General features: G+C 40.2%; 1 protein-coding gene across 11 annotated transcripts in view; it reads right to left on the bottom strand.

The window, feature by feature from the left end:
* Positions 1–19410, bottom strand: part of LMO7 (LIM domain 7) — a 239648-nt gene that overhangs the window by 136481 nt on the left and 83757 nt on the right. For all 11 annotated transcript variants that reach the window (XM_056555527.1, XM_056555526.1, XM_056555531.1 and 8 more), the window contains exons 3-4: positions 3554–3624; positions 1834–1903 (exon numbers count right to left, since the gene is read on the bottom strand). In XM_056555527.1, the coding sequence (XP_056411502.1) occupies positions 1834–1903; positions 3554–3624 (141 nt within the window). The remainder of the gene's footprint in view (positions 1–1833; positions 1904–3553; positions 3625–19410) is intronic.

Below are 19410 nucleotides of genomic sequence, written 5' to 3'. Positions count from 1 at the left end.
CTCAACAGCACATTTTCCCCCATCTTATACACAGACTGGTCCAAACACAGAAAGTGCAGCCTGGAGTGCTGAGGGAAGTGTATCCTGCCTTATCCAATCATAGTTCCTCTCACACTTAAATGCAATATGCTGTTGGTTGGACACACACCCTCAGCACTACAGGCTGCACTTCCTGTGTTTGGGCTTCGGTCCATAGTCTGTGTATGAGATGGGGAAAAATGTGCTCTTGAGCTTTTTTAAGCACAAATAAAACATAGAAAACTTCATTTTTTTTTAAACAAAGTATGTTAGAAACTTTTTTTTTTACCATAAGGAGTGCAATAGCAAAAATTTGTTTTAATGAGAGTGCCAATTTAAATGTATATATATATATATATATATATATATATATATATATATATATATATATATATATATATATATATATATATATATCTATATCTATATATCTATATCTATATCTATCAACTGGCTCCAGAAAGTTAAACAGATTTGTAAATTACTTAGGCTGAGAAAGACAAGGCAGGCACCAAAGCTGGGATGTCAGGGGTTAAAGACACGGTGTGGAGCGTGAAACAGTGCAGAGGTGATGGATGCGTGTACTTCAGGGGGTGCTAATCAGAAGTTCAGACCTTGTAAATGCAATATGCAAGTGTAAAAAAGTAGATTGCACTCACCCACTAGTGAAGTTAAAACGTCTTCTTGATTGGAATATCGTTAAAACAAGCTGAAGGGAGGGGTAGAGAGATGCGGTCAGCGTGAGCCTCGGCCGGTCAGTCAGCTCACGCTGACCGCATCTCTCTACCCCTCCCTTCAGCTTGTTTTAACAATGTTCCAATAAAGAAGACGTTTTAACTTCACTAGTGGGTGAGTGCAATCTACTTTTTTTCCACTTGCAGATTTGTAAATTACTTCTATTAAAAAATCTTAATCCTTTCAGTACTTATGAGCTGCTGACGTTGAGTGCTCTCTGATGACACATGTCTCGGGAACCGACCAGTTTAGAAGCAAATCCCCATAGCAAACTTATTCTACTCTGTGCAGTTCCCGAGAAAAGCAGAGATGTCAGCAGAGAGCACTGTTGCCAGACAGAAAAACAACAACTCAATTTCAGCAGCTGATAAGTACTGAAAGGATTAAGATTTTTTTAATTGAAGTAATTTACAAATCTGTTTAACTTTCTGGAACCAGTTGATATAAGAACATTTTTTTTTCCTGGAATACCCCTTTAAGCTAGCCATACACAAGATAGCTGTCAGGCTTGATTTCCCCATGCAAGTACCATTGGCCAAGTATGCATGTATTCTGAATGAGGAGAAAAATGTCTGACAGCAGCTTATCTACCTTACATCAAAAGTAGTGGGCAGCGGGATCCAACAATGCCAGATACTTCTCTCTCAACATCTGTTTTAATCATGAGGCAATAACACAAATTACAATGTCAGCTGCTGACATCTCATATGAATCTATGAAACACACACTTTTTTGCTCCCCGGACAATTCTTTTAAAATAGTGATAATAAACTGTACAAGCATTTCTAGAGTCAGAGAATTACTGACGGATTTTTATTAGATTCTACCCAAATATTCTAAAAAAATATTTTGGTCTTATATATAGTCTGAACTTTCAGACATGTGAAAGCCCTGCTCCCGAACCCCAGGAGAAAAGTTTTCCCCCTTAAATACTTGTGTTATTTAGAGTAAACATGTCATCCTTACCTGTATGATTTTGCTATAACACTTGTAGTATTATTTTGGTAGTGTTTACTTAGCGTCAATAAACTTCAATGAATGCAATTTACATTTTTTGCATTGCAATTTTAGAATACTTACCAAGCCTGCAATAGGTGTGGACAGTCTGTTAATCTTTTTAATAATTCCAGGCTTGATCTTGTTGATTAGGCTGTATAAAATAAAAACAGAACACAAGTGAAAAAAATATATATATAAAAACACCATCCCATCAGAAATACTGTGGTTTATAGATTAAAGGGGTACTCCACAAGAAATCATTTTTCATTTAAATCTACTGGCGCCAGAAATTTAAACAGATTTGTAAATTACTTCTATAAAAAAATCTTAATCATTCTAGTATTTATAAGCTTCTGTATGCTCCACAAGAAGTTATTTTCTTTTTGAATTTCTTTTCTGTCTGACCACAGTGCTCTCTGCCGACACCTCTGTCCATGTCAGGAACTGTCCAGAGTAGGAGCAAATCCCCACAGCAAACCTGTCCTGCTCTGGACAGTTCCTGACATGGACAGAGGTGTCAGCAGAGAGCACTGTGGTCAGACAGAAAAGAAAGCCGCAAAAATTATCTAAATGAAGGCGCTACAGCGCTGGCAAGAGCTGCATCCTCTTCACTGTTTACTATACACTGCAATCTGTATAGACCTATCTGGTGTTGCACCTCAGTCTTCTATACCACAAAAAAAGGGGGAAAAAAAAGAAAATTATCTATAATAAAATCAGTTTTTACAGTTGCTGCGCAAAATTACGTGGCGCACGATAGACATTTGCGCAAATGTCAGGAAGTCCTGGATAGTGAAAGAGAATGGTGAAAATTGCACAAGTTTAGATATCAGCTGGTCACTGAAGGATATGTGCTCAAAAAAAACTTAAGCAAATAATAAATTTGACATACTAACCAGTGCATTTGTAAACCACCCAGCAACACAGATGAGGATGCCAGCTCAAACATGAAAATAGTGCAAAACTGGATGTTCACTTTGGCGCAAGTCAAAAATAAATACATTTAAAAAAACACCCCCATTATGTTTTAGGCATGTCTGAGGTACATGCTAGAAGTATTTCCCATATACAGTGATGTGTCCATGGGCCCGGATGCAACAAGTGTATGCCAAGTTCCCTTCTAGTTTACAATGAGCCAGAATTCTTTGGCATTCTTTTTTAATTTTACTGTATAGACAACTGTGCTCTACCAGGTGTCTCTATGCAGTATGATATAGTAAAACAAAAAAAAACTGATACCGAATCAATCTCTCTCAATCTCTCTCAATCTCTCTCAATCTCTCTCAATCTCTCTCAATCTCTCTCAATCTCTCTCAATCTCTCTCAATCTCTCTCAATCTCTCTCAATCTCTCTCAATCTCTCTCAATCTCTCTCAATCTCTCTCAATCTCTCTCAATCTCTCTCAATCTCTCTCAATCTCTCTCAATCTCTCTCAATCTCTCTCAATCTCTCTCAATCTCTCTCAATCTCTCTCAATCTCTCTCAATCTCTCTCAATCTCTCTCAATCTCTCTCTCAGAAGACATGCCTGAAAAAGTGAATATTCATGACATCAGTAATATCTATAGAATGCAAAAGAGTGCATTAATACTATTTTATTGGTGTGGCTCAAACATTACACTGCCATCACTCCTGCAGGGTGTGCTGGTCCAGGTACAAATTGTCTACATACTTCTTAAGGGTTTGGTGGGAAGCCTTCTTACATCTAAGTTTATTACTTGAGGTAGGAATTAAGAATATACACACCCTACTATTTTTCTTCAACAATTTTGTAACCGATGTTGAAAACTTTGATACTTACTCACTCAAGAGCACTCCATTTTCAAGAGCGGAGCGGAAATCTTGCTCCCCAAAACGTTTACCAGTTACCTCCTAAAACAAACAAACATATTAGGTATAAAGAGAAAACAAGAAAATGATATTACAGTATTTCATTTAAAAAAATCAAGTCTGGGAGGAACATATGTTTATACCCACACCGCAGACACTCGCAGCTCATTATTGTTTTGTACGACATTATTGACGCCCCTGAATATTAAAGCAGTACTCCTGTGGAAAACTTTTTTTTTTAAATGAACTGGTGCCAGAAAGTTTAACAGATTTGCAAATTACTTCTATTTAAAAATCTTAAAGAGTGCCTGTCATCAACAAAAACTTTTAATATGTTGTTCATAATCATTAATGAAGACATATTGTAATATATCTTCATTAAAAAATATTAATATTTATACCAGTTTTTTCATTCTATACTTTTGGCCACTTGGGGTCTCTCTTCTATGCCTGAAAGGGCACTGGTCCTTCCACAGGAAGTAGCACTGTGAGCTACAAGCCTGCACATGCCTCTCCTATAACAGAGGCCAGTCACCTCCCCCCTGCTCCGTGTTCTCCCTGCCCCTCACCACACGTTATCTTATACATTGTATTATCTCACTGCACTCCCTGCTCTGTGCCCCCCCCCCCTGACATTCATCTTAATTACTGCCTCTGTAAATGCTCCCACCGCCCCTGGTTCTCAGCATTGACTTTTTAGTGCAGAAAGACACAGGAGAGAGAGAGACAGAAGCTGCCGTCCCTCCCCTGTACTTAGTCTGTATGCACACTGCAGAGCAGTGTTTCCCAACCAGGGTGCCTCCAGCTGTTGCAAAACTACAACTCCCAGCAAGCCCGGACAGCTGTTTGCTGTCTGGGCATGATGGGAGTTGTAGTTTTGCAACAGCTGGAGGTGCCCTGGTTGGGAAACACTGCTGCAGAGGGAGAGCAGCATACTGGAAGACTGGCAGAAGCAGACTCCCGGCCAGGCTTCATGTGACATCATGCCTGCCGGGACCCACCTCCTTCCACCCCTCAGAAAGATAGTGCTCCTGAGCTTATGAAGAGGGATTAAAAAAAAAAAAAAAAAAAAAAAAAAAAGGTATTCCCACAGCATTTTAAACTTCAATAAACACAGGGATAGGCATAGTTAGAGTAAGGGACAGATGGGGATCAAGGAAAGTTTAGTTGATGACAGGTACTCTTTAAAGGGGCACTCCGGGCAAAAACATCTTATCCCCTATCCAAAGGATAGAGGGATAAGATGTCAATTCACGGGGGACCCGCTGCCGGGACCCCCCGCAATCTCCCTGCAGCACCCGCATTCTATGCAGAGCTGCCTCTCTAGTTTCGGAAACCTCCGGGTTTCCGGGACTGGAGACATGACGTAATGCCATGCCCCCTGCATTTATGTCTATGTGAGGGGGCATGATGGTGCAGGGAGATCGCGGGGGTCCCAGCCGCGGGTCCCCCGCGGTCAGACATCTTATTACCCCAGAATACCCTTTTAATCCTTTCAGTACTTATTAGAAGCTGTATGCTACAGAGGAAATTCTATTTATTTTTTTGTCTTGTCCACAGTGCTCTCTGCTGACACCTCAGTCCGTGTCAGGAACTTTCCAGAGCAGCATAGGTTTGCTATGGGGATTTTCTGCTGCTCTGAACAGTTCCTGATACGGGCATCAGGTTTCAGCATAGAGCACTGTGGACAACACACAAAAAAAAAATTCTAAAATAAAAGAATTTCCTCTGTAGCATAGAGCTACTAATAAGTACTGGAAGGGTTAAGGTTTTGTAATAAGTAATTTAGAAATCTGTTTAACTTTCTGGCACCAGTTGATTAAAAAAAATAAATAAATAAATAAAATGTTTTCCACCAGAGTACACCTTTAAGTCCACCATATAAAATATCTTCTGAAATAAAATATTTAGTGAAACTGCTTGGATATAAAACATGACTGATACAGAAAAGCACAAAAACACAATTTCTGCAGAATTCCACAAGCTTTGCTGAACTGAATTTCAGCGGAATTGCAGAAATTCTGTTGTGTGAACATGCCCTAAAGGGTACAAGACTCTCTTTAAAGACCTTGGAATCCCAGCCTCATCAGTTGAAAATGTTGTCAAGTTGTTTACTATTAAAAATTGCCTATCACCAAACCAAGCTTTTCATATATTGTTCCTTATGTAATTATAAGACACTTTGCTATTTACTTGCTTAAAATTCTCAACCTTTATATGGTTTTAATGTTATTGAAAAAATTACCACTAGGTGGCTCTGTTCCCTGCCGCAAGTCACATGGTTAGTTTAGTCTCTTCCCGGACTGGCAGGAGACCAAACTGAGGAAGTGAGTGCAGGGCATGGCGAGACACAGCTCTCGCAGGCTTTTGTAACATTGCACATGCTGGAGAACGCCCATTTTCTTCTGCTGGGAACTCACAATGTTACAATGATACAGAGCTTTTAAAAGCAAAAAAAAATATGTTGTTATCGGGCAGGAGGGGTGTTCGTAGTTAGGGGATACAAACAGTTAGTTTAAAAAATAAGGTTTGATGACAGGTACTCTTTAATGGAAAAAACCAAGAACCTTCAAGGACATGGCAGAAAGAGGAAAATTTATTTAAAAAAAAAAACCCTATGAAAGGTCTGCAATGTCGTATAGAAATCACGTACAAACAGGCAAAGAACTTCAAGCTGAGCTGGAGACATCTGAAATAATATTTTCATCTTGTGTAATACACTGGACAAAACAAGGATCTACAGGCAAAGTCAAAGGAGGGCCCCACTTAAAAGGTGGAGGGAGCTACTTATTGTTGCTAGAAGTTACATAGACAAACAATATTGCTTCTTGGAAAATGCTCTACGGACAGGGACACTGAGCTTTGACAATGAATACAGGTGTTTACAGATTATAGAATGAAAACTTTAAAGCACAGTTCTCCCAACACACAACAAAAAAAGGTGGAAGATTCATAATATTGTAGGGCTGCTGTGGACTGTACACATTAACCATTTTACAGAAACAATGGACTATACAGATAATTGAACAAAATGTGCTGGGAAGTATAAGGAAACTAGGTCTGAATTGCAGAAAAATGGGTCAGGATATAGACAAAGCATAGATCCAAATGTAGAAAGAAACAAATAAAAGTGAATAATATACTGTTTTTAACAGACCAGCAATGAGTCCTGATGCTAATCCAATAAAAAAAAAAAAAAAAATTGGAGAGATCTGAAATCTTGTGTTGGGGCTAGGAGCCTGCAAACATTCAAGAGCTTGAGAGAATTGCAGTGGAAGAAACAACCAGCAGACAAGTGCAAGGAACTCACAGATTGCTACATAAGTAGTTTTAAAGGGCTACTTAGGCATCTTATCCCCTATCTAAAGGATAGGGCATAAGATGTCTGATGGCGGGGGTCCCACTGCTGGTAACCCCCCGTGATCTCTCCTGCAGCACCCCTGTCATCTGGTGCATGGAGCAAAGCTTTGCTTCGTTCCTGGTCACTGGCGATGCAGGAGCCGGAGGAACGTGATGTCACAGCCACGCCCCCTCGTGATGCCCCCCCCCCCCCGCTTCACCAGTCATCAGGCACAGAGCGAAGCTTGCTCCATGCACCAGATGACAGGGGTGCTGCAGAAGAGATCGCGGGGGTTCCCAGCAGCAGAAACCCTGCGATCAGACATCTTATCCCCTATCCTTTTGTTCCCAAAAGATGTGCAATCAAGAAATAGGGAAAAGTGTCTTTAATTTTGTCCATGTCATATTATTATTATTATTATTATTATTATTTTCTTTTCAGAAATGGCTACATGTATTTTGACAAGTCAACTTGTTTGTTGAATGTATTTGGACAAGCTTGAAAAATATTCTAAAGGAAACAACGTTGGTGCACACCCACTGGCTTGGCAATAGCCAGAAGACAACTCTCACACAAAGGGTTTATAAACAGTACTCTAGGTGACTATGCAATATGTCATACTTTAAGCCTCCCGCCCACACATACAATGAAAAGCTCTCTTCAGTCTAATGACACCTCCTGATCCCTTTCTAGCCTCCAGTTCATCCACACACCACTGATGGAAAGGACCCAGCCATAAAAGGTTTCAGAGGGTAATTGCAGGTAAAATTTACACCATATGCACGTCACCCCACAGTGCCCTTTGGCAATCCCAGACAGTGTCCATGCAAAAAGAACACCATACTACTATAGCTTAGGCTAGCGTAGTCACGCCCATGCTGTACTAAGCAAATTCACCAAAGATTAATATGGGATACACTATGGACTTCTAAATGGGATCTATATAGTTCTGTCATTTGAACAGGGGAGAAAAAAAATGACAGTTCTATAAAGAGATGGATAAAGAAGAGTATCTTGATGCAATTTATTTTTAATTTTCACTCATTTTGAAGCATCTGCGAGTGCTGAACATCATAGGTGGTTTTAGGTGATTGCAAAGATTGTTGTGTATTATACAAAACTATAAACAAGTAGACATACTACAATGTTGGGTAGAACTATGCAGCCAGGCACATCACACAATTTTGCTTTTCTGTCGGATTCACAAGGAAAGAAAACTGTAAAACACATTGAATGCATATAGAGGTACAGTAGAGTCCACCAGAAGTCCTTGGGCTTTATTAGGTCCTGTTAGTGGGCTACATGGGTCACCAATATGAACTGTAATTGGCTGAGCAGAATTTCATGCATGTTGCAATTAAACCAGGATGTGCAGCTCAGCTGGGGTCGGGGACCATTGGGATGGAAGGTGAGGGATCTGGGCCGGGCAGGTGACGATAAGTTTATACAATATATGCATATATATTATATCACACACTCCTCTGTTCAAGTAAAAGGCCCTGTGATCAGCCAAAAACTAACAAATGTTCATTGACTGGTTTCTAGTATGTTTTATATAAAGTTTTTATGTGCACATTTCAAGACAAAATAAGGTGTAGATCACGATAGGATTTCATATAAAAGAACAGTAGCATCTATTCTTTAAAATCATCAAATTCATTATGCTCCAAATCTGATTTTGGCTTCAAAACTGGACAGCAAAATTGCAGCAAAACTGCGCTGTGTAGGAGCAACCTAAAGGCCCTATTGCATCGGCAAGGGAATGAGCTCCAATCTTGATGCTTAGCACTATGTGAAGGCACAAGCACCAATCATTGATATGGTAGGATGATGTACTGCCGATAATGGTAATCTAATGGTCAGCTGACTAGACCATTCATCGACTTGCACATAGTTGAATGGCACTCCTATCAGGCAGCAGTATACCCACGTAAAAGAACCATAACTTATGAACGACCACACATTAAAAAAGAAAAAAAAAGTGTAAGACAAATTTCAACTAATTTAGGTAAAAGTGAATGTAACAGGAAGAGAGTTGACTTCCTTTATTCTGTGCACATTATGTCAAAGACAAAGTGCAATTTGGTTATTAATATACTTCTTAAACACTCAGTGACAACAAATGGAGGTGGGGCACTGTGGAAGGACGGAAATGAATGTGAATTGTGAAACTATTTACATTGCCTTCTTATCTAATCCTGGAAGGCGTTGGGCTTCTTACCTTCACATGACTAAAAGCAGAAAAAGGAAAATATATTTAATCATGACATATATATTAACAGTGGAAGGTGTATGGGCATTAATATAGGTGGGAAAATATTAACTATGGCCTGTTCCATAAGACAAGGGTAGAGAATCACACCATCACCAATTCCTTACTAATAAAAACAAGCTTATGAGCTCCTTGTCCCAGGAAGAGCAAAACATAGTGAAAAGAATTGTGGAGGATCAGGCTCGGTACCATGGACACAAATAAGTCTGTAATTCACATTGTCCTGTAATCCAGTATATTAATGTCACAGATATGCTGTCTTGTTTGGTCACATTTCGCCTATGCCAACACATACTCAGTGGATCCCTTAGTGTAATACATCATTACTATTTAAATCAGGAAATTACAGTAATTTGGGGTAATTGTTAAGCATTTCTGACTATTTTCAGTCATTACTTGCAGTAAATACGTAACAAGACCAGTGAAGTTTAGTGTTCTTCATTAACACTGTCCTAAAAGGATTTCTTCAAATAAATGTCATGAAAAGTTGAAAAGAAAAAAAAAAAAGTGTACGGAACAACAGGCTTATGAATATTTAAATGTCTCATAATGTGACCTAGAACTTCTTACTGTAGATCCATTCAGACATAGGCTAACCTTTTATCTTTCCATGCTACTTTGATTGGTATAATTATTTCGCACTCAGTCTCATCACATGAATGTAGACCTTTAAAGGGGTACTCCGATGGAAAATGTATAAATTACTTCTTTAAAAAACCTTTACCCTTTCAGTACTTTTTAGCAGCTGTATGCTACAGATGAAATTATTTTCTTTTTGAATTTCTTTTTTGTCCTGTCCACAGTGCTCTCTGCTGACACCTAATGCCCGTATCAGGAACTGTCAAGAGCAGGAGAAAATCCCCATAGCAAACCTATGCTGGTAAAGATTTTTAAATAGAAGTAATTTACAAATCTGTTTAACTTTCTGGCACCAGTTGATTAAAAAAAAAAAGTTTTCCACCGGAGTACCCCTTTAAGGATCACCTGTAGCTCTTAAACCTATCTAGGTCCTACAGTTTTTATTTTATTTCCTTCTAGGAACCCCATAGAAACATTTTCTAGCTATCAGTAATATTAGATCAGGCACCAAATATAACAACGCATAGACTGTCAACTGGTTGGGTGACTAGCCCATTAACAGTCCATAGATTATAATAATGTTTATAGACACCACTGCTCTGAACGGGGTGTGAATATGAATGCTTGCCTCATTGAAAACTGAGCAGTGGTGACCGCTTAGCTGACCGTCTAAGCACACGTGGGTAAAGCCATGTGATCCTGTTAGGCTTTTCAAGTTCAATAAGCATGGAGGGCACATGCCTTTTAGAACCATTCTGCATGGAACCTGGAAGGAAACCAGGTATGTTCAAACTAAGGAAAAGGCAAGGAATATTTCCTTGCTGAAATTCTCTTTCTGCAAATTCAAAGTACTTGCAGATTCCAGTGGAATTCGGAGGTCACTGATGCAGAAGCCCCATTAAAGTCAAAGGGAGTCTGATTCAAGTCAGAATCCGCAAGGAATTTACCATGGAACCTGCTTCAAACTCCTCATGGATTTTGTTTGATTTTCTCAGTGTCAACTAGCTCTAAGAAGTTACAGAAGCACGCACCAACTTTTTTTGTCTATGCTAATAACACTCAGAGAGCCATTATGCAAAGCTAGTACACAGTTCAAAAAAATAATAAAATAAAACTGTGGTATAGCATCTGTATATATATCTATATATTAGTATTTGCTACACAATTTGAACATACAGGGGATGAAGGTATCTGTGTACAATCTTACAGACAATAACAGAATTCCACGCAAATAAGGTAGAAATAGCTCTTTACAGGAGACCTGGGGCACAACGCCTACATTTATAACAAATATATGAATGACCTTTCACATGGAGATTGATAAAGGTGAAAACAATTAGCTATAAACCCTACCAGAAACAAGAAAAAGACATTCCTGCCAACAGCAGACACCATAAAAATACCTCATGTCATAATGATGATAATAAAACAAAACTCACTGGAGAAAAAGTCAACGTCCTGCCTGAGTGTTATACAGCATTCCAGTGGCCATGACTAACTGGACTATAACAAGACAAAAGACACTTTCCTGTAAGGAGTTGTTTATTGAGGTGATGTGGAGGTTGTGCCACCTTCTGAAAGTCTATACTGAAAAGACACACATATAAATGCAGAAGAAACAACACAACAGAGGTACTACTCATCCGAAATGCCACCTCTCCTAAGGGATAATCTATTCTAAATGACTCTACATGTCGTGGACACATGAGAAGATAAGAAGTTTGATCTCATAAACCGCTCCCCTGTTATTTCTTCATGAAAGCAGATGACCTTACATTAGATGACCAGTTATCAGGCATTGATCACCCTCAGATATTAGTAGGTCACTTGCGGTCTACGTGTGAGCTGTCCATTTCTCTCATATGTAGAAAACTCTGATCATACTAGAGGTTTTGGGCCTAGCTGACCAACTAGTGACTCTACTAGACTAATAATGTGAATTAAATATAAGCAGCATGGGAAAGTGTAAAGCCTTGTCAGGTTACCATGCCCTGATAATACGACAGGATTAAGGCTCTTCAATAATCACACGGACAATTTAACAGGACTAATATTTGAAGCTGTAAAATTAAAAAGCATAATAAATGTAGACATTAAATCCTAGCTAAATCCCACATTACAGAAATCATATACCTACTTGTAACAGCATGTAACACTTGTTTGGGTGAGGTTCTGCATTAGGTTACGTCTTACTGAGAACTGTTTCCACATAAGGATAGTCCAGCAGCATTCTAGAACAGAGAACCAGTCAGCACTTTTATGTCATTGGGATGGCCCCTGGTGGCTTTCTCCTGACCCACCACAGCCTTGATGGATAGATATATATAGTATACAGGGAGGAATCTATCAATCAAGGGTTTGTGACAGTGATTCGGCAACATGAAAATGGGTTGGCCAGTGAAAAACAACTTGTTCCCTACACTCCACAGAATACATCCAGGGGTACTCTACTGGAAAACATTTTATTTATTTATTTTTTTAAATCAACTGGTGCCAGAAAGTTAAACAGATTTGTAAATTACTTCTATTAAAAAAACCTTAAACCTTCCAGTACTCATCAGCTGCTGTTCTGATCCACAGGAAGGGCTTTTTGAATTTCCTTTCTGCCTGACCACAGTGGCCTCTACTGACACCTCTGTCAATTTAAGGAACTGTCCTGAGCAGGATAGGTTTCTATGGGGATTTGCTCCTACTCTGGACAGTTCCTAAAATTTTCCAGTGGAGTACCTATATAACCCCTTAAGGACTCAGACAATTTTATTTTTACATTTGTTTTTTCCTCCTCGCCTTCTAAAAATCATAACTCTTATATTTTCAACCACAGACTAGTATGAGGGCTTGTTTTTTGCACGACCAGTTGTCTTTCGTAATTAAATCACTCACTTTACCATAAAATGTATGGCGCAACCAAAAAAATACTATTTGTGTGGGGAAATTGATAAGAATACCGCAATTTTACAAATTTTGCAAGGTTTCGTTTTCATGTTGTAAACTTTACGGTAAAATAGAACAGTTTTCTTTATTCTGTGGGTCAATACGATTAAAAAGATACCCATGATTACATACTTTTCTATTATATCGCTATAAAAAAAAAGCGCTAACTTTTTAACCAAATTTATGCGTTTAAAATCCCCCTATTTTGCTAACCTATAACTTTCATTTTTCCATATAAGTGGTGGTCTGAGGGCTCATTTTTTGCACTGTTTTTTTGATAACACATTTGCAAATTTTTTTGATACCACATTTGCATATATAAAACTTTTAATACATTTTTTATCAATTTTATTTGGAATAACAGGTTATAAAAAAGGAGCAATTTTGGACTTTTTTTTACGTTCACCGTACGGGATAATTAACATTATATTTTAATAGTTCGGATATTTACGCACGAGGCTATACCAAATATGTTTATTAAACATGTTTATGGGGGAGGGGATTTTTCAAATTTTTTTTACTTTTATTTTTACACTTTAATAGCCCCATAGGGGACTATTTATAGCAATCATTCGATTGCTAATACTGTTCGGTCATCATCTGCTCTGGTCTGCTTGATGTCAGACCAGAGTAGAAGACCCATGGAAGGCAGCGGAGGCAGGTGAGGGGACCTCAGTCTGCCGTTCTGGATAAAATACGGGTGCTGAAGGGAGATCGCGGGGGTCCCAGCGGCGGGACTCTCGCGATCAGACATCTTATCCCCTATCCTTTGGATAGGGGATAAAATGTTTTTGCCCGGAATACCCCTTTAAACTTTTGATTAGCAACATGTCTATGAGTGCAAACTTCACCCTGGCTTCTTCTCCTGATCTGCAGAGATCTGAACACACAAACCCCCACCGAACAAAACTTTGGACATGTCTTAACCACAATTCAACAGTTTTTCCAATTGACAGATCCCATTAAAGGTTCTGTAAGCTTTGAGGTGGGGCCTCTATAGACTGGGCATGTTTTTTCAGTACATCCATCACATAATTGAGATCTGGGAATTCTAAAATGTGGCTAACTCAACATTTTGTGGGAAAATCTGTAGCAAAATAAACACATTAATATACCTGCAGGAAAAGTTCACACTGATAAAAATAATAAAAAAGGAGGCTGTATAAAAGCACTGCTCTATGGCTAACACTGAGCCACCGGCAGTGAAGAGGTTGGACTAGCAAAGAAGCTCCAAATGACTTCAATGGAAGTGTTTTTTTTGGGCAAGAAGAGTAAGAATATGTGGTGTGTCTTTTTTGCCTTGGAAAGAAAATGCGACAAAATATTTCACTTTAGTCTTCCATGGTACAGTTTTTTTGTACCTTTTTTTCCTAAAATGTGCATTTTTTGTGATTTTGTGTTGCGTATTTTTAATACAAGTCATAATGCAGAATTTCTAATAAACCAACCAGCAAAAAACACATTTATGCATTTGGGAAAGTCTACCATTAATCCAAAACGGCAGAAACAAAAAAAGCATTGTTATATAGTGCTTTACATTTCCCTACCGACTCAAAGGTAACATTTAGCTGCATTTATTCTGGCATCTTTCTGGATAAACACCATGTGTGAAATCAGCCTTAAGGAAATAAGTGGAAAGTGGAAGCATAAGAGAATAATAAGTAGAATGTTAATAATGGCATGTAGTATTCTCCAGGAGCAATGTACAGCTCTGCTTGATCCTGATAAAGAACATATCATCTCCACTTATATTCCGCCTCCCTCACTAAGATGTCTGAGGCTTGACACCTTGACAGTTTCCATGATCACCTGCCTAATGGAATGCAGAAAAACTCAAGTAGGTTAGACATTTGCCTAGCAACTCCTAATAATACACCTACTACATGCATACTAAAACAAACAATGATCGGAATTAGGAACTGGTGATGATGTCATAATACAAACACTTGTCACTGTCAGGGTGGAGTGACATAACCATAGCAAGTAGACACTCCGAGCGAGTGATTGTATACTTAGTCACAGAAGAACCCTTTCAATCATGACACAGAATGTGCTGAACATTTTAAGAGAAGATAGAAAACATTGTGGTATGTCCCCATCACCTAAGGACACGATAAAAGGCTTAAAAATGTACTAATTATAGGGATGAAGACCTAATCATCTCCACAATCAAATGCAAATGTCTACACTGACAGGAGCAGCTTTACTGCCACCGCCAGCTCTGATAATATATGCTGTGCTTCCACTAAAGTGCTGGGTTCATTCCTTAACTATATAACCTCTGAACCATGAATAGATTTACCATATAGTCAACTAAACACATTCTACAACAAGATGTCACACACGTCTCAGCTGTTCAGCTTAAAGCCAGCTTGGCACCATGCTGCCAGTAGAGGGGGGGGGGGGGAGAGAATGTCAGATTTCGCTTCGTACGGTCGTCAAATTTGTACACTTAGCCTTTTAACGTAATATGATGGTAAAAAGACATTTTACAGACAGAAGCATGCAAGCTGCACAACTAAAGTACGGATAAACAAATACAAATATTCATTCACCCATTAGGAGAAATGAGTTGTCTGGCTAGAATACCAGTTTTTACATGCCCTATTAAGGAATTGTATGTTAATAGACATTAGTCCCCCCCCACCCCATTTCTACGCCCTCATCTATTGCCCAGCATAGAGAGACCATTATCCCACACATCACAACTAAATGAGAAGAAGGCCTGCATAAAGGCTCATGCTTCTGGGGAAAACCCTCTCTGCAATGAGACATGTGATGGACTATTTCACACCTGCTGTAATTCCAGAAGCGGAATAATAATGGAACTTTAGCTCCTGCATCCAGGGGGAACTCGCTGCCTATATCCCCACCGCAGTGTCAGACTAGCCTTAAGATCCTCCTTGGGTGCCAACATTTACACAGAGCTCTTTGTCACAGCGGCACCTAGACAGAGTTTGGTAGCACCAGTGCCCGTCATCTGCAGTCTGACAGGTTGTACTGTGTCAGTCCATCCAAGGGGTACTCTGGTCGAAAACTTTGTAGGTTGAAGACCGCAGGTTGAAGACCACTGGTATTGGAGGTTGTACCCATGTGTTCCCGCCGCTCAGGCCCTGGATGTCGCCGTCCATCGCTGTCTCCGCGTCCCCGTGGTGTCCCCGATGCTCCGGCAAGGCCTCTGCTTCCCCGGCATCCTCGCTCTCCGTCGCCGCCACTACGCATGCATCTCCTATAGGATGACGGGACGGCGTGCGCAACGACGTGATGACTACGATGGAGAGCACCGACGATGCAGGGGATCCCGAAGAGGACGCGCCGGAGCCCCGAGGACAGGTAAGTGATCGTCAGGGCACCGTAAACGGCTATCCGGTGGCAGCTGAAGCAGTCTGCGCTGCCGACGTGATGACTACGTGATGACTACGTGCGCTGCCGACGTGATGGACGGCGACATCCAGGGCCTGAGCGGCGGGAACACGTGGGTACAACCTCCAATACCAGTGGTCTTCAACCTGCGGTCTTCAACCTACAAAGTTTTCAACCAGAGTACCCCTTGGATGGACTGACAAAGTACAACCTGTCAGATAGCCGTTTATGCGATGGCCCCGACAAAAGCATTGTATGTTGATGCTGCCTTCAACATGCGATGGCCTCTGAGAAACTATCATATGTTGAAATGAGCGTATGTCGGGGCCATCGTAGGTCGGGGGGGGGGGGTCACTGTACTGCCATGCCAGTAATTTACAGCATTCTCTGGTATGACACGATTGTGTATGTATCAAAACACACTGTAGATAAATACATCTGATTACAAAAAGGGAAGGGATTATTGGGAATAATTTATATTAGGAAAAACCTACTAAACCCCAAAAGGCAACAGCTTCTGATCCTCAAGAACACCATGGACTAGCTACATTTTTTGCAGTGTTCACTATTCTCTTGGGACTTTGCCTCTCTGTGTACGCTGTGGAATTTCACTTGGCTTCTAAAAACTCTTCAAAACATTCCTTAACAAACAAAGACAAGTGACGTCTGGAGAGATCAGACATTTAGAACATTTAGTGACGTACAGTGCACCCTGCTGGCTTGGGTTGGAAATGATGTATATCCAAGAGCTATCAAACTTCACACATTTCCCTAAAAGAGAGGGTTGGAGTGGACTTCTCTTTGTAGTCCATCATCTCTTAACTGCACAATGTTTATATGAATTGTGTTAAGATTTCATGAAATAATAAAACCACAATTTTTCAGGCGTGCGCCTCCTAACAATAACCACACAGACAGGACAATAAAGAAGCGAGGACAAAGCAACACAATGTACAATTATCACTCCAGGGAGGTACAGTTTAGTGTTATTTCTCCTAAGCTTGAAAGGAGAAGAACGCTTTATTATTTGGTGATGAATTACACTGTAATTATTGCTTCATGTTGGTCTTGCTGCATTGTGAACCCGTGAGAAGTAAGAACTCTCATGCTTTATCGAGCAAAAAGAAAAAAGCACAAATTAGAATCTCACAATTGATCATCTAAAAATATTGTATAGAATAGAGCAGCAATGAAAGTGAACGCAATTTGAGGTTTTCACAAATGCATTTAGAGTCTTTATAGGGAAGATGCCATTCAGATACAAGAGCCTTTATACAAACATTATTATAGCTCCGTATAAAAACTACTTCAAGTTTTCTGCTTTAGAGAAGTCCTTATTATATGCTCTATGGCTTACAGTATATAGCTGTAACAATATACACTGCTCAAAAAAGGAACACTCAATGACACTTCTGTGAAATCACACTGTTCACTCAGGAAGGAACACTGATTGACAATCAATTTCACATGCTGTTGTGCAAATGGAACAGACAACCAGTGGAAGTTATAGGCAATTAGCAAGACACCCCAATAAAGGAGTGGTTCTGCAGGTGGTGACCACAGACCACTTCTCAGTTCATATGCTTCCTGGCTGATGTTTTGGTCACTTTTGAATGCTGGCGGTGCTTTCATTCTAGTGGTAGCATGAGACAGAATCTACAACCCACACAAGTGGATCAGGTAGTGCAGCTCATCCAGGATGGCACATTAATGTGAGCTGTGGCTAGAAGGTTTGCCATGTCTATCAGAGTAGTGTCCAGAGCATGGAGATGCTACCAGGAGAAAGGCCAGTAGATCAGGAGACGTGGAGGAGGCCGTAGGAGGGCAACAACCCAGCAGCAGGACCACTACCTCCACCTTTGTGCAAGTAGGAGCAGGAGGAGCACTGCCAGAGCCTTGCAAAATGACCTCCAGCAGGCCACAAATGTGCATGTGTCCACTCAAACGGTCAGAAAAAGACTCCATGAGGGTGGTAGGAGGGCCCGACGTCCACAGGTGGGGGTTGTGCTTACAGCCCAAAACCATGCAGGATGTTTGCCATTTGCCAGAGAACACCAAGATTGGCAAATTCACCACTGGCGCCCTGTGCTCTTCACAGATGAAAGCAAGTTCACACTGAGCACATGTGACAGACGTGACAGAGTCTGGGGACGCAGTGGAGAACGTTCTGCTGCCTGCAACATCCTCCAGCATGACCGGTTTGGCAATGGGTCAGTAATTGTGTGAGGTGGCATTTCTTTGTGGGGCCGCACAGCCCTCTATGTGCTTGTCAGAGGTAGCCTGACTGCCATTAGGTACTGAGATGAGATCCTCAGACCCCTTGTGAGACCATATGCTGGTGCGGCTGGCCCCGGGTTCCTCTTAATGCAAGACAATGCTAGACCTCATGTGGCTGGAGTGTGTCAGCAGTTCCTGCAAGAGGAAGGCATTGATGCTATAGACTGGCCCGCCTGTGACCCAGACCTGAATTGAGCACATCATGTCTCATTCCATCCACCAACACCACAGACTGTCCAGGAGTTGGCGGATGTTTTAGTCCAGGTCTGGGAGGACATTCCTCAGGAGACGGGCGCGCGCGCACACACACACACACACACACACACACAAAAGCCTCATTTTGACTTGTTTTAAAGGGGTACTCCCGTGAAAAAAAATGTTAATTCAACTGGTGCCAGAAAGTTAAACAGATTTGTAAATCACTTCTATTAAAAAATATTAATCCTTCCAGTACTTTTTATGGGCTGTATACTAAAAAGAAATCCAAAAGATAAATGAATTTCCTCTGCTGTCCATTTTATGAACTGTCCAGAGCAGGAGAAAATCCCCATAGCAAACATATGTTGCTCTGGACAGTTCCTAAAATGGACAGCAGAGAACACTGTGGTCATGACATCAGAGGAAATGCATTTCTCTTTTGGATTTCTCTTTAGTATACAGCCCCTAAAAAGTACTGGAAGAATTAAGATTTTTTTTATAGAAGGGATTTACAAATCTGTTTAACTTTCTGGCACCAGTTGATTTAAAAAAAAAATAATAATTTCCACGGAGTACCCCTTTAAGGACATTACAAATTTGGATAAGCCTGTAATGTGGTTTTCCACTTTGATTTTGAGTGTGACTTCATATCCAGACCTCCATGGGTTGATAAATTTGATTTCAATTGATAATTTGTGTGATTGTGTTGTCAGCACATTCAATATGTAAAAGACAAAAAGTATTTCATATGATTAGTTCATTCATTCAGATCTAGGATGTGTTATCTTAGTGCTCCTTTTTTTTTTTTTTTTTTTTTTTTTTTGAGCAGTGCATCAAGAACATATGCGCTTGGTCCAATTTGCAA

Source organism: Hyla sarda, chromosome 2, assembly GCF_029499605.1.
Source record: "Hyla sarda isolate aHylSar1 chromosome 2, aHylSar1.hap1, whole genome shotgun sequence".
Classification (NCBI taxonomy): Eukaryota; Metazoa; Chordata; class Amphibia; order Anura; family Hylidae; genus Hyla; species Hyla sarda.
The sequence above is the reverse complement of the archived record's forward strand: the minus strand, read 5'-3'. Positions and strand labels throughout refer to the sequence as shown.